This window comes from Zerene cesonia, chromosome 6 (assembly GCF_012273895.1).
Source record: "Zerene cesonia ecotype Mississippi chromosome 6, Zerene_cesonia_1.1, whole genome shotgun sequence".
NCBI lineage: Eukaryota > Metazoa > Arthropoda > Insecta > Lepidoptera > Pieridae > Zerene > Zerene cesonia.
Window position 1 is genome coordinate 2,070,593 of NC_052107.1, and position 15,685 is coordinate 2,086,277.

Below are 15,685 nucleotides of genomic sequence, written 5' to 3' on the forward strand. Positions count from 1 at the left end.
TATGATCAAAGTTTATCATGTTAGCGACCACACCCACCATCTTTTAGTGGCATTTGATAACATTTTGGATATAAAGCCAGGTCTAGACGCTTCGCAAGGCATGCAGCTTCGTCATGCATGCCTAAAAATATAAACACGAATAATCACATCACAGTCATAGTTCCAATCAAAAAGTTTGTCAAAACTCTCCGTGTAAGAGGAACATAATAAAAACGCATTTATCATGGAGAATAGTTTAAGCGTTTTGATATTTTATTGATAAGAAGTTTACTTTAGATTACTACTAAGTCTGCACTTATCATAGTAGCGGAACATTCATTTGATTGTTTGCCTCTTGAGTCCGAAATGCTTATTACTTTATCTAGTCGGCTTAAGTGGGATGAAATGCTTACTTTTTAGTATGATGACCGTCTTAAATATTGTTGTTTCAGATCACGATTTTATTTTCCTTGTATAAACATTTCATCTAAGATATGTATTAATTTTAATTTCAGTTTACATTGGTATTTCCAATTGTCACAACTAATGGAACGATATGTGAACTAATATGATGTTATTCCAACACCTAAGGAAGCCATATCTAGGGGTTATACGGCGATGTCACCTCGTACAGGGCGGGCGACCATGACAGAGGGCGGCGCGGGCGCCTCAGTATTCTTTAGACTTCCGAACCAGCATCAACAAACATCCCTTAAAAAACAAATAACTACATAATTATTTTATGGCAGCCATGGCCTGATTGCAGCACGTTCTTAAAAAAAAGCAGTGTTCTGAATTTAAAAATGCGCGGTTCGTTGTATTCTATCCTGTGAATCCGTGTTCCATGTACCATAGTTAGTTGACGATAAATAAATTTGTGAAAATGGCCGAAAAGTTAAACGAATATCAAGGTGTGACGGGACGATTGCACGGCGTTAGGGATAAGTACAAAGAGCGGTGGGCGCAATGGAAGGAAGAGCATCCGAGAGGTATCCGTGAGATGTTAAAGGAACATTTTTTCGGTATACCGACGTCCGATGAACCTCCGGATCGTGTGTATGACAACAGTGAATATTGTGATTTGTTTAGGTAATGTTATGTTTTAAGTAATATTAATTAATTGATTGTATTTTTCGTCAAAGATGCATATGCATATGGATCCCTTAGAGATTTATGCACAACATACTAAAATCAACCAGCAATTGAATGGAATAAATATATTTGTAGTTCAATTATTAACTTTATACACATAAATATTTATTTTATGTTCTTTAAGACAATGGAAAGTATTAAATTGTATGCCTGAAATTATATACGTTACAATTGCTAAAACATTAAAGTGAATAAACACAAGATGGTAATGACTTTTAACTTTAGCATTAAATATCCTTAGTTTTATTACTTTTGTTTACTAATAAAATTTTTTGACCGAAGCGAAAGTTAAAAAAAGTGTTCTGTATACCGTAAATATTTATCTAGGTTCATTTAATAAAGAAACATAGAAAATTTTTGTTCACAACGTCACACCAAAATTTTCATTATTTGTATATAAAAGTATATCATCATGTGAATTGTTTAAATATACTGTACTACGCACTATAATAAATAGAATCAGATAACCTAATTAGATTATTACTTCGTAATGTAGTTATTGATACAGCCAAGGTTTCTATATTATATTTAAAACATAATTAGAATTCCATAATTACTCCTTAGTGTATCTTCCTGTTCTCTAATTTAGGGATACACAGATTTAAATAATTTTTTTAAAATACAATAGATTTTGTCATTCGCAAAGACGCTTTTATTAAGATATTAACATCTTTATTATTGATTTCTACAATTTTCTATATTATATAATACTCACGTTGGCATTATTAAATAAAAATCTTTAATGTATTTCTAGGCGAAAAAATAGGATCGAGCTGATGCGGATATCAGCAGCAGTTATGGGTATAGAATTTTCATACGCTGGTGAAACAGCTTTTGTATCACCCACTTTGCTGCAAATTGGGGTTCCTCACCAACAGATGACTTTAGTGTGGGCTCTTTCACCTCTAATAGGTTTCTTTATGACGCCTCTATTGGGTTCATTGAGTGACAGATGCGCCTCGAAGTATGGAAGGCGACGACCCTTCATCGTGATGATGTCTATTGGTGTGTTCCTTGGTTAGTATGTGTTAGATTTGTGTGTAATACAATAATTAATGTTATTTAAGTATAAGTGTTATAAAAAACAAATAAATAGGAAATGTAGGCAGTGCTGTAGAGTCGCTACGCCGTAGCATTAATAATGTGTTGTATGTCGTTATTGTAAACATTAATACCATGATCTGCCTTAAAGATGGCTTCACTTTTTTACTGCACAAGGTTAGTCACTTATCTTTCAATCTATCACTATTTAACCTATCTTTCTTATCAAACCAGTTTTATTCCTTTCTTTCTATCGAAAAAGCAAACGATCAACTGATTTACTAGAGGGTTCCGTGCTAAAAATACCTGAATATTTCGAAATTAAGTACTTTAGGATTTTTTCTTTTCAATAGCGACACCTAAAAATATACCCTTGATGATTATAATTTCAGGTCTCATCTTGGTACCAAACGGCGAAGACCTAGGGTACGCGTTCGGTGATTTAGGATCCATCAATAGAACCACAGTGCCCTCAGCGCTGGGCCCTCGCAGTTCCGCGTTAGAGACTGAGGGCACGAACCACCATCCTTGGGGTGTGCTGTTCACAGTTTTGGGGACAGTTCTCTTGGATTTCGATGCTGATGCCTGCCAGAGTCCGGCGAGAGCTTATTTACTGGATGTTACTGTACCGGGTGAGTTATATTGGGTAGATACTAGCTTTGCCCGTCGATGTTACCCACGGACGAACTAACGATCTGTCGTCCCGATAGGGGTTATTTTTGGAATAATATTACTTTATTTTTAAACCTATTAGAATTTAATAAGTGTATCAGACAGACAGATTTGTTTAATGCTATCAAGTCTAACGTAATAAAGATATACGACGGAAAAAAATTATCTATATATCATATATTATAGATTTAAAAATTCTTTATAACTTTAGAGACTTTTCTTTGTATTGGTGTCTGATTTGAATTAAAGCGTTAACATTGTCCACTTTGTTTAAAAGAGAATATTAATGGTATGATAGTACTAAGTATGAATGGGCTTTTCCTCAATTACTTGAATTATTAAGAAACTGCATGAACTAATCAAGTCTTTTTCTAAACAAATATATAATAAAAAATATATATTAAATGCCTTCGTTCAACATATATACAAAAAATAGATATTTTATGAAATCTGTACTTAATTCTTTGATAAACTAATTTTTGCAGTTCATATAAAAATCCTATTAAACGACAACAAAAGACGACCTACTAATAAAATCGCATTATACTCATACTCAACTTTTTAAATAAATAAGTGCATGGCTACAACATGACTCTGTTCTTGTTGTAATCATGATATCATAATATATAAATATGTACATATCAATGAGAATTGTGAAGATTTAAATTTGTTTATTTCATATCGTTATGATTGATTGTATAAGATAAAAGAGACCATTCGAATAAAGTTAGAGAAATGTAGATAGTCTAAGAAATTTAGAATTTTCACGTGCAATCGCTTCGTAGTAACAATAAGAGAACATGGATTCTTTAGGTTTTTAAAGAGATTTGTAGATGCCAACAAACAATTGGATTTATTGTTATCAAAATGTCTGCTTTAAATGGATTCCTAGTTTCCGAAAGATTATTTTATCAGACGTACTTACAGATGTCGATCATATTACCGACTTATTACCATATCTGAAGGAAGCAATATATATCTTCGTATGGAATGAACGTTTTTGTTAATGTCAGTTACTTTTCGTTTGACACTAAGGAACCTTTGGACGATATGATATTATTTCAATAATAGTTTTGTCTTTTAAATCAAACATAATATTTAATTAAATATAGGTATAGCACTCTTAAAAGATATCTCTTAGTATCAAATATTTCAAATGATTACTCTTATTATATTAGTGAATGTTTTGAAAGGTTTATTGTTAATTAATTTATTATTAATTGTAAATATGTATGTATACTATATATAAAATATGTATACTATTTTCGGACGGGCTCACTAGATTTTATCAAACCTTTTTTACCTGATAAATTTTCGTCAACATTTTTTAAGTTGCATACTCTTAAATTATGTCAGTGTAGAGAGGGGATTTATTGGACAACTGTAATACATCATACGTCATTAACATTCCCAATTATATTAAATAAAATAAGTGTATCTTAAACTCTCGATTCCGTTCACTTTAAGAGCATTGTTCCTATTCCACCGCGAACTTTACCTAACCTCTTTTTGTGTTATCTCAATTTAAAATCGAAATCTGTTTCAAACATAAGTTTTTGCTTGCTATCCTTAACCCAGATTGATAGACATGGGCAGTGTTTAATTAAATATTTATATGCTACGTCATAGCATGTGACTGTTAAATTCAGCCTGAAAACAAGCCGCTATCATTTCCTTTCGCAGTGATTGATATATCTTAACAATATTTATTTTGGTATTTTCCTCTTAGCTATTTGGTTATCAGTGATATATTCATGTAAATAGGTATACTCACTTTTCATATATTTAAGCAGTCATATTAAGGTTAGACAAGTTTGTTGGTTAGCTTAAATTATATTATAGTGTAGTGAAGTCCCGTGTCCCCTAGTGGGGTATGGGGCAGAAGATGTACATCTGTTTCACTGATCGATTTTCTTTACGGACAAGTAGGTCTTCTGCTTCGGCCTTCTGAGTCCTGCCAGACTGAGACATTTTTTTTGTGCGTCCCCACCGGGAATTGAACCCAAGACCCCCTCGGTTCTACGCTCACGCGTTAACCACTGTGCCAAGGAGGCGGTCAAAATTATATTATGAAAGTAGAATAATTAAATTGAGGTTTTACCACGAGCGTACCCAGATTTTAATTTGGGTTTAAGAAAATAAAACTAAGATTAAAGTATATTAAATAGCCCTAATAAACCCCAGACACAATAACCCACAATTATTACATATTATTCCCCCCTTCCAACTCCCGAAAAGGTTGAAATCCATAAAATAACTCACTTAGCTACGCTCACGGGTTTTACTGTTTCAAAAATTGTATAACTTAATAAGTGAGGAAATTTCGACTCTATTAATTTAAATTCCCTTCAATTATGACTTTTAAATTAAGGCTATCAAATATTATTTTATGGTACCTAAACATGGAATAATTTGTTAAGGCTAGGAATTATCGAAGTAAATCTCAGTATCTTTAATCCAATATGCTACTAGCACGAGGGTTCCGCGCTAAAAATACCTGAATTGCCTTTGAAGTACTCGATAATGGAATTCTATATTTTCGTCCTTATCTCCAGTGTAAATTTATATGACGTAAAACTATTATTAGCTTAGCGTCAAGACTAAGATTGAACGGATAATGGCCGATTATATAACGTATTATTTTCGCCGTTAGATATTTTCATTCTTGTGATAGATCTTGCCGGCTGAAGAAAAAGTAGTTTAATTACATATTAATCATATTATTTATATTGCATCTTTATACCTAATTTAATGATACAATATTCAAAGTACTTGCATAATGTCATAATGTTTACGGATTTGTATATTAATGTTAAATCTATTTTTATATAATGAATCGTTCCGATGCTAATTCTGATTTTCATTAATTAGTTAATATCCTAATTTTTAGTTTAATAAACTAAAAGGATGAGGAAGAGTTTAATTAGTTAGATTCTGCTCTCGTTAATTGCAAAAATTTATAATTTATGCAATGTAAGTCATTAGTGCAATGTAAAAATCTTTACAGACACATCGCATTTTGGGATTTTCCAAACGTTTTATCACGGAAAACATGATAGCGATGAATTTCTTAGTATAACGTCTATCAGTATCTATACGAATATTACAAAGAGATAATTTAAGTGAGTTAGTAGGATATCTCTGGATTTTCTGAACTGATTCTGAATCTTTTTTGCTTACGAGAGCCACTTTATCCTACACTGCTTTTATTTTATTTTAATTGTAAATATAAACGTTAAAAGTTATATTCAATGATTTAAATTAATTGTTACGACGGATTAAAAATAAGGCGCGAAATCGTCGAATAAATACATTGAAAATTGTACAGATAAATTGTATTACGAATGGATTTGGTGGCAGATGTTCTAAAATGAGCAGCTACTTATTTTCAGTGAATATACTTGTACATTGAACTCAATGAACATCTCAAATAGTTTGAACTTTTACTTTATAGAAAAAATAAATTATTAAGAAATGTAATAGAAATGAAATCATAGAGATTGTTTACAATCAAATATATAAAAATAGAAAACACAATCATGAAAATCGGTATAAAAAAAGTCACCCCCTTCTTGCTGTTTTCAGAGGACCATGCAAAAGGTTTAAGCACGTTCACGATCATGGCAGGACTGGGTGGCTTCATGGGATATGCTCTCGGAGGCATCAATTGGGATGAAACTAGTCTTGGTAAATATATTTACAGTTTTACCCAATTTCAAAACAGGCTTTATTGACCTTCACTTTTCTGTTATTTTATAACTTTGTATATGGTAGATTAAACTAACTGGTGCTTGAAAGAAAAAAACAAATTAGCAAAATGGTAATTTGGTAATTTTTGGTTTTTCCTTATCTGTATAATGTCTTGTATTCATTGTTAACGTAAGTACTGTGTTAAGAAATATAGTAAGTGTGGAAATTTTAAAGATATTTATTTGGTATGTGGTGGTCGAGCACGCTTCGGCACGAATTGGGCCAGCTCGCACCGGGGAAGTACCACACCCCCACAGAAGACCGGCGTGAAATAGGATTTGCTGTGTTTCGTTCGGTGAGTGGGGGAGCCGGAGGCCCATATCCTTTTCCGTACCCTTCCCAGTCCTTTCCTTATTCCTCTCGCCAATCCTTCCTTAATCTCTTCCCAAAAGTCGGCAATCCATTTGTAGAGGCGTAAGGTCTGCAATGGACCTTATGCCTCTACAAATGTTCATGGGCGGTGGTAGCGCTTACCATCAGGCGACCCACCAGCTCCATTGCCGACTGTGACATAAAAAAAAAAAAAAAAAAAAATGAGCATTTGTGCGACAATTCTGAATTATATCTGAATGTTCACGTATCTACTAGCACATCCGACTGTGAAATGTTCTGAAACCCCGCATTGAAATTTTATATGAACATGCGTATTATTTCAAAGTTTTTTTTAATTTGCCTATATTGCTATTGTTGCCTGTTTGTTGTATGTCTATTGTTATAATAAGAAACATTTTTTTTTTCCAGAAATATGTTCAGAATTTAGGTATTAATTCTTGCTTTTAACCGAAGTTCTGACACATATAATAAAATGACACATATATTCACGTTTTCGATTTTAAGAGAAGGAATTCTTATGACTTAAGCAATCTTGGTAAACAAAAAAATAAGTTTATTCATTAGTAAGGACCGAGAGTCGCGTGCTACAGAGACTGATTAAAACCCAGTAAATCTTGGCTGTATACAGGAAATAAAAAAGGTCTTCCCAATATTTCAGGCGATTTCTTCGGCGGCCACGTGCGAGCAGTGTTTTCTCTAATCACGATAATATTCATAGTGTGTGTATCCGCTACAATCACGAGTTTTAAAGAGATTCCTTTGGACGAGTTGCATCAGTACGAAGAGTTTCGAAAGAGCGATGAAAGTCAGGAACCTCCGGTGGTTCAAGTGGAGTCGATGGAAGAACAAGTGGAGAAAGACGGGTTGATAAGAGATGGGACGGTTATGTACGGAGCGTTGGAACAGCCTGAGGTAAGGGTTGTTCAATATGTAATATTGAAAACTTTTCAACGGATTTTAAACGCGATTTATTCATTATATTATTAACCCGACGTGTCTCCCCGTGACCACGCTCGCTGCAAAGTGTTCGAAACGTCGGGTTAATAATATAATGAATAAATCGCGTTTAAAATCCGTTGAAAAGTTTTTAATTTCTAAATGTATAATACTCGCGTGAAACCAAACACAAGAAAATACTATGTAATATTGATATAAATGTGAAAGTGTGTTTGTTCATTTGTTTGTTACTCTTTCGTGTCGCAACGGAGCGATTTTATGGTACGATTTTTTTTTTTGTCTGGGGATAGTGAAACTAGCGATTAGTATACTTTTAGCCCCATTCACATGGCAATTTCATCTGATCAAGCGTGCGAAGCCGATCTTTTCTGTTATAAGAATTCAATTATATTATGTATGTTTAAGGATTTTTTTTCAATTTTAACTTTTCTCATTTGATGTAACCGACACATGTTTCCTTATTTTTTTTAATTAACCGCTTTCAAAAAAAAGAAAGAGATTCTCGATTTCGTCTGGGTGAACCAATTTTGATGGTTCTTTTTTTATTTGAAAGCTGTCTCTCGCACGACCAAATTGAAATGGTACCACCATTTAAATTTCGTCTAGCTTCGGCAATATGAAGGCAGTGAATACTAAGTTTTTTGTTAAATAACAACGTTCTACGTACTTAATACCATACAAGATGAAAGCACTGTGTACTCCAGGCTCCCGGCATTCCGATCCCCGAGGGTCACGGGGAGCCGTTGTCCCTGAAGCACTACTTGATGTCCATCATCATGATGCCCAACTCCCTCCGCGTGGTGTGCCTCACCAACCTTTTCTGCTGGATGGCTCACGTCTGCTACTCTTTGTACTTCACTGACTTTGTTGGTGAATCCGTGTATGGTGGCAATCCAGCGGTGAGTATGCTTTCGGGCAGTGCGATTCAATTAAGAATAGGATAGATTTAGCGCCATTTTGTCACGTGATAGGAATTGATTGGAACGAATTAGTTCAACTAAGAATAGGACCGATATAGCGCCATTTTGTCACTAATAGGGATTAATTTTGTGACGATATTAAGTCAAACGTATTAGTGATCCGAATTTTAAAAAATATTGTTAATATAAACGAATAAATGACCTAATTTTGTATGTCAATTTAATGTAAGAGTAATATATAATATAAACCATTATTTGAAATGTAGCGCAGATTTCTGCGTAAATTACATTTTTCAAATTACGTTCGACACGAATATACCCAAAGGTCAATGATTTTCCTATTCTTAGTCAAAGAACAGTAAACACAGTGACAGAATGGATTTAGTTTTTGTGTTATAATATTGAATAAAATAAGTATTCCTCATTAATATAGGCCAGATTTAACAATCCGTAATTAATTAGATCACAAATTGAATACTATGTAATATTATTTATCTAAAATAATTATATCCTTAATCCTCTGTAGTAGCAAATTTTATATAGATCTGAATTTCAAGAAAAGACGAATGAGTCAGAATTTTTAAAGTGAACTTCTTATCATATTTATAAGCTTAAGTTTAATGACTGAGTTTAGTAAAGCGTGTGTTTGTTCTAACAAAACTGTTTATTAGAGAAGGATTAAATGAATATGGCTTCGTGGTACTGTTGATCCATACTTAGTCAACAATTTAATATTGTGAAATAATTTATAAGCGAATCTGCTATTAAGAAAACCACTTCCTGAAAAATACTTTTCAGAGATTTCATCTTAGGTTTTAGGTTATTTATAAAGCATGAAACTTAAACCTGAATAAATATACTACAAAGCGCGTTTGGTTTTGGCATGAGACACATTCATTTCATTTGGTTTAAATTCAAATCTTTTCTGAAATAATGCTTTATTATTTCAGTATTTATTTAGTTTAATTTCATTAATCTACGACCCTTACAGGAATACAATATTAACAGAATACGATACAACTGTTTTATAAAACAACAAAAACACAAAGTTATCTTAAATCTCTATATGTATACATAAAATTCCCCTTTCACAATGTTAGTTACCAATTTCCTCCGAAATGGCTGGATTCGATTCTTATGAAATTTTATGTTCATATCGGGTACATCTGAGAATAGGCCAACATCTATTTTTCATACCCCTAAATGATAGATGTAAAGTCATATGTAAGACCTTTGAAATATTTGGCTCCTAAAATAATATTAAAACGTCGTTTCAAGTTTTGCTCGGTAATCCCGGCAGGCGCCAGAAGGCAGCGAGAGTAGAATCAACTACGAGGCCGGTGTTCGGTTCGGATGCTGGGGGATGGCCATGTACTCGCTCTCTTGTGCGTGCTACTCCACTATCATTGAAAAGCTTATCAAGAAACATGGGTGAGTTTTATTTAATTATTACCATTGAAATCCTACTAATATTATAAATGCAAAAAGTTTGTAAGGATGTGTGTGCGTTTGTTGCTCTTTCACGCAAAAACTACTGAACTCATTGCAATGAAATTTGGTACGTAGACAGCTGGACAACTGGAATGACATATAGGCAACTTTTTATCCCGATATTCCTACGGGATACGGACTTACGCGGGTGAAACCGCGGGGCGCAGCTGGTGCTTTATAAATGAGACATTTTGAAAGAATAGAAAAATCATGGGTGAATCATGATCATGGGTGAGTTTTATTAAGTTGACGTGATTAAATATTATTATCGCTTCTTAATCAAGTTTGATTCCTATATTAGAACTAGATGTTGCGTGAAATTGGGAACAGTTTAATAGATGCTATTATACATATTAACCTTTCTTTTATATTACTCTATTAAAAAAAACCCTATCAAATCCGTTGTGTAGTGTTATAGATGTAAGCATACATACATAGGGACAGACGGGGCAAGCGAAAAAGCTTTTTGTTGAAACAAATTCCAAATTTTTGTCTCCTATACAATATTACACCCATTCTTACTGCTGATTAAACTTCTATCTTAATTATTAATTTGACAAACTCAACTCCGTTATATTACAATACATGGTTACAATTGAAAAACTGTCGTATTCTTAGTCGAAATATTACGTATACAAAATCCATTATATTCTTTCTTCCACTATTTACTTACCTGAAAAGTCTTCGTGATGTAGTTGGATAGAAAACTCAAAATTATATTAACTGCGAGGTCGAAACGAAGCCGAGTTACTATCACGAGTAGGATATGGCTTCTCAGTCTAATTATATGTTATAATTGGGTTTATCATTGTTGAATTAATCTCCACATTGTAATTAAGCCCAAGATCAATACATATGTCTAATTTCACATTGATAATATGATCATCTCTATATAAAAACAGGTTAATTTATAAATACATTCGTTTGATATAATACTTTAAAATAAGCCAATTTCTGACCATTTAAAATAAAGCTATTTCTTAAAAGTAAAATATCTTAAGATATTAACTCGGACATCTCAGACAAATCACTTCCTCAAATCTATAAATTGAGATCTAGTGCAAGATGGATATCCACATTTCCGTGTATCACTTACATACATTTGAATTTGATTTATTTTGATATCATTAGCTAATTTTAGACCTTACATTTATACTAGAATTCCAATCACAATATGTAGTAAGAAATTTAGTATTTCAATGCCAACTTAATTCAATTTATCGTCCAAAATTCATCGTACCGTAGCTCTCAAACGGATCCACCAATTTTTATTGTTTTTTTTTTTTTATTATTACAATGGCGAATTCTTCAGTATTTCGTGTTGTGTTCTTAGCTATTTCATGAGAATCGTTCAAAGATCGCGGTCTCAAAATGGTGGTCTGATTATTTTTTTAATAACTTCCCCAAAGGATACCAAATGAAAAGATTTGACCAGTAAAAAACTATGACAAATTTGAAAGCCAACACAAAATGTGTGTGGGGAGTTTTTTTAAATTTTTAATTTAATATATCCACTTGTTCATGAATACCAATCAAACAACTTGATTATGAATTAAAGCATGGTTTCCATTTAATATTCGATATATAAGCAAAGGGAGTAGAAAAATAAATAATATTAAAAGTGATAACATATTATATAATGCATTTCTAGATTGTGACTAAGTAACTTGGATACACACCTATTTAAATATATTTTTTATATCTTCTTATATTATTACTATTATTTTAAATCAAATTAATTAATAAGCGAGTAACCTTAGACTTGACAGTGATATTTAATAGGATAACACTTGACATTCAGTCTAAGGACATTTTTATGGCTTTACGTACTCTAGAAATCATTTTCTGGAACAGTACTTAACATATTTTATAAAATAATATTTACGGGTACAACAACATATGTAGTTTGCATAAAATTCTTTAAATTTTATAAACTTTGATAATCAATGACATATAATTTCTTGAAATTAATTCTTTTACCTTTTAAAATACAAACGCCTACTATAATTTACAAGCAACAGATCGCCATTGATTAATATAGCATTATTTTTTAATGTTAAATGTTGTACCTGAATCTGGGAATTGTGCTTGTATCTGAGTTAAATTTTGGATATCTGATTTTAAGTACTACGAAAGTATTACGAAATAGTATGCAAAGTAGTAAGCGATAAAAAATATTTTATTCTCTTATCTCATAGTTGAACGTTTTTCCAATGTTTTGTGGAGTGTAACAAGATATCTAAATTACATTTTTTAATAGTCTTCAAGTATATGACATACTTACCTCATTAGTTATATTAGCATTATCTGCTGACCTGATGGTACCTACCATAGGCATCAGCTATCACTTAAATTTCTATACGGTGCCACCAACTTTTCACTGAAACGAAGGATGTCGTCCCGGTCATCGTCGCTACAGTGTTACCTATAGATTAATAACACTTAATAGTTTTCGGTATATTGATCAGTTAACGTTAAAAAATATAGCAATAAAACATACAGAGAACTTGAAGTAGTCATATATAGCACAATGACAATGCAACATCTTTGGTAAACTTTTTCGCCATTTCATAATATAAGTTGGTTGTACTGTTATTAAGTTAAGTGTTAGAAAATATACCTGACCTCTGTGATACCCACGTTCTCCATTTAATTTCTAGGGCTAAAAAAGTATACGTAGGCGGTCTAAGCACGTACAGTTGCGGGATGATGCTCCTCTGCATCTTGCGGGCTCCAGCAGCTGTGTTACTGTTCAGTTGGACCGCTGGGGTCATGTACTCTACTCTATTCACCATGCCATACCTATTGGTGGCGCATTATCATGCCACAGGAATGGTGAGTACATTTCTTATTATATTTTTATATCTCATATGGATGCATAATTTATTTCACACCTGAAACACACAAACACACACATATAAACATACTTGAATTTATCTAAATTCAAATGAAAACCGTTAAAAATAAATAAAATAAACAAAAATAAATAAGTAAAGAGTGCTACGGGTGTTTTCCATTGGATAATTTATGTGTAGTGAATTGCGTTTTGGTTTGTTGCTATGTAGAAAGAAGTAAGAGGTAATTTTAAATAATAGTAATATTATTTATTTCTATAACACTTTATTGTATATTTAATATTAGTAATACTAGTTTTCCATTCGTGTGTATTAATATTAATATACTGGGAGTATTAAAATTTGAGTATAATTATATTGAATTAAGTCTAATTGAATCGATTGATTGGCGATTTTATTTTCCTTTGGACAGTCACATAATAATAAGTTGGTTTAGTGTTTAATCTTGTTTCAATTGCCTTAACTTACCCTTAACCTAACCTTACCCTACCAAATAAAAATTATCGCGGGAAACATCGTGAAATGCAAAAATATCATTATAATATTGTCCGTCGTTTATCAAATACTTTACTAGAGGACATTTCAATACATTTTCCATTTAATTGTTGATACATATATTCCATCTTATAAATATACAAATGTTATCGTCCAGAATATGAAATCAAGGGTACAACATCAAAGAGATTTACTAGAATTTAACACTTTGTAATTAAATCGGATGCTAATTAATGGACTGCACGGTTGTGGAACGTTTCCACTATATCTGAATCATACGGCACACACTTCTTTTTACACTACCGTTGTCGTTGTTTTTATTTTTTTTTTAATTTAGAACATTACATATAACATATCGCTTACGACTCACAAGTTTAAGTCGTAAGCCATGTAGATTCTGAGACATAGTTATAAGTTTAAGTGTAGTATAATGTCAAAGAAAAACAAACTCATGCCCTTGTTCTATTTTTTAGTTTTTTGCTATGGTATCGAAGCTGTCATCTTCCGGAGATTCGTATCGTCTTCCTCGCCCTTCCTAGTCTATTTCTTTATACCCGTCGTCAATCCTTCGCTTATCCCTTACATCTCCGAGCGAAGAATGAATAAAAGAAAGGATGGTCTTCAGAGAAGAGTGAACACGTTCCTTCTAGGGAAGCGTCTTCCACCATCGACCACATCTCAGCTTACCATCAGGCGAGATCGTGATCAAGCGCTGCCCTATTAAAAATAAATAAAAAAAGAGCGGGCAACTTTTCGGCGGTTCAAGGGTATCAATCGAACCGCCAGCTCATTTGCCCGCTATTACATTAAAGAAAAGTTATTTACTATGGATTGTTGTACAATATGCGTAAATGGAAGGCGTTCCCTTCCAGTGGGACAGTTGCGGCGGGGGCAGCGGGGGCTCGCGCGGCATCGGCACGGACGTGGGCGTCGTCAGCAGCTGCGTGTTCGTGGCGCAGCTGCTCGTGTCCTGCATCATGGGGGTCGCGGTGCGCGCCGCGGGCTCCACCGCCGCTGTGGTGGCGGTGGCTGCTACGCTGGCTGCGGCCGCTGCTGTTACAGCTACACAGATTACTTATTTGGATCTGTGAATTTTGTGTTCTGTGCCACAGGTTGTTAGAAGGCTCACCACAAAGTTTTCGTCTCGTGATATATTTTTGTAGGGTTAGGTTATTTTGCAGGTTTAGGGTTTTATACGCGCAGTAGCTCGTGTCCTGTACCTATACTGTATGTAAACTCTTTGATAGCGGTGGCTGCAACATTGGCTGTGGCCGATGCAGTTATATCAACCCAAAACTTTTTTGGATCTGTATGTCTGTATGCGCTATGGTCTGACGGCGTATGAAGGCGCTGTGGTTTACTTCTTTTAGTTGTTAATATATCTTTGAAACGATTTGTATATAAATGTCTTTCGGTACTCTGCAATATTGTGTTTGATTTTATGGGAGTATACATTAATAAATTAAAGACTTTTAAAAGAATTTAAACGTATAATTCTCAGCCTCCACGTGACGCTCGCTGTAAAATGTTCGAAACGTCTGGTATAATAATATAATGAATAATTGACGTTTAAAATACGTTACATAGTCTTTAATTTATTAACTATAGAATCTGCACCAAATACCGCATATATCAAAACGATCAGGGTCTGATCTAACATAACCTTACATATAATATAGATGCTAATTAATGTATTATTTTATTATGTGGATGTAAGACGTGTCTATTATCATGAGTTTTGGTTCTTACGCATTTTTGAAAATCTTTTTTACAAAAATATGTTTATAGTTATAAAGTTGTGTCGTGAGTGGGTTATTTTTTTAAATTGTTTATTAATACGCTTTTATTTGATTCACCTGTATGTTTGTATGTTTATATATCATAACAGACTATTTTTAACTCACCTTCAAACTTAAACGGACAGATTTAATTCAAACTTTGTTCACTTATCAAGTATTGATGACAATACAATATTTTCATTAGTTTATTTTATAATCCAAATTAGAATCACCGGAATTAAATAATTTCTCAGATATCCTT

The 15,685-nt window shown here is 33.1% G+C and overlaps 1 protein-coding gene across 1 annotated transcript; it reads left to right on the forward strand.

The window, feature by feature from the left end:
• Positions 1 to 607: 607 nt before the first annotated feature.
• On the forward strand, positions 608 to 15,521 carry LOC119840533 (proton-associated sugar transporter A). The gene is made up of 9 exons (XM_038367205.1): positions 608 to 1,068; positions 1,886 to 2,148; positions 2,565 to 2,804; positions 6,430 to 6,531; positions 7,586 to 7,839; positions 8,589 to 8,783; positions 10,105 to 10,235; positions 12,956 to 13,130; positions 14,518 to 15,521. Exons 1-9 carry the CDS (start codon positions 863 to 865, stop codon positions 14,734 to 14,736), a joined length of 1,785 nt encoding a protein of 594 aa, XP_038223133.1. The 5' UTR covers positions 608 to 862; the 3' UTR covers positions 14,737 to 15,521.
• Positions 15,522 to 15,685: the final 164 nt, after the last annotated feature.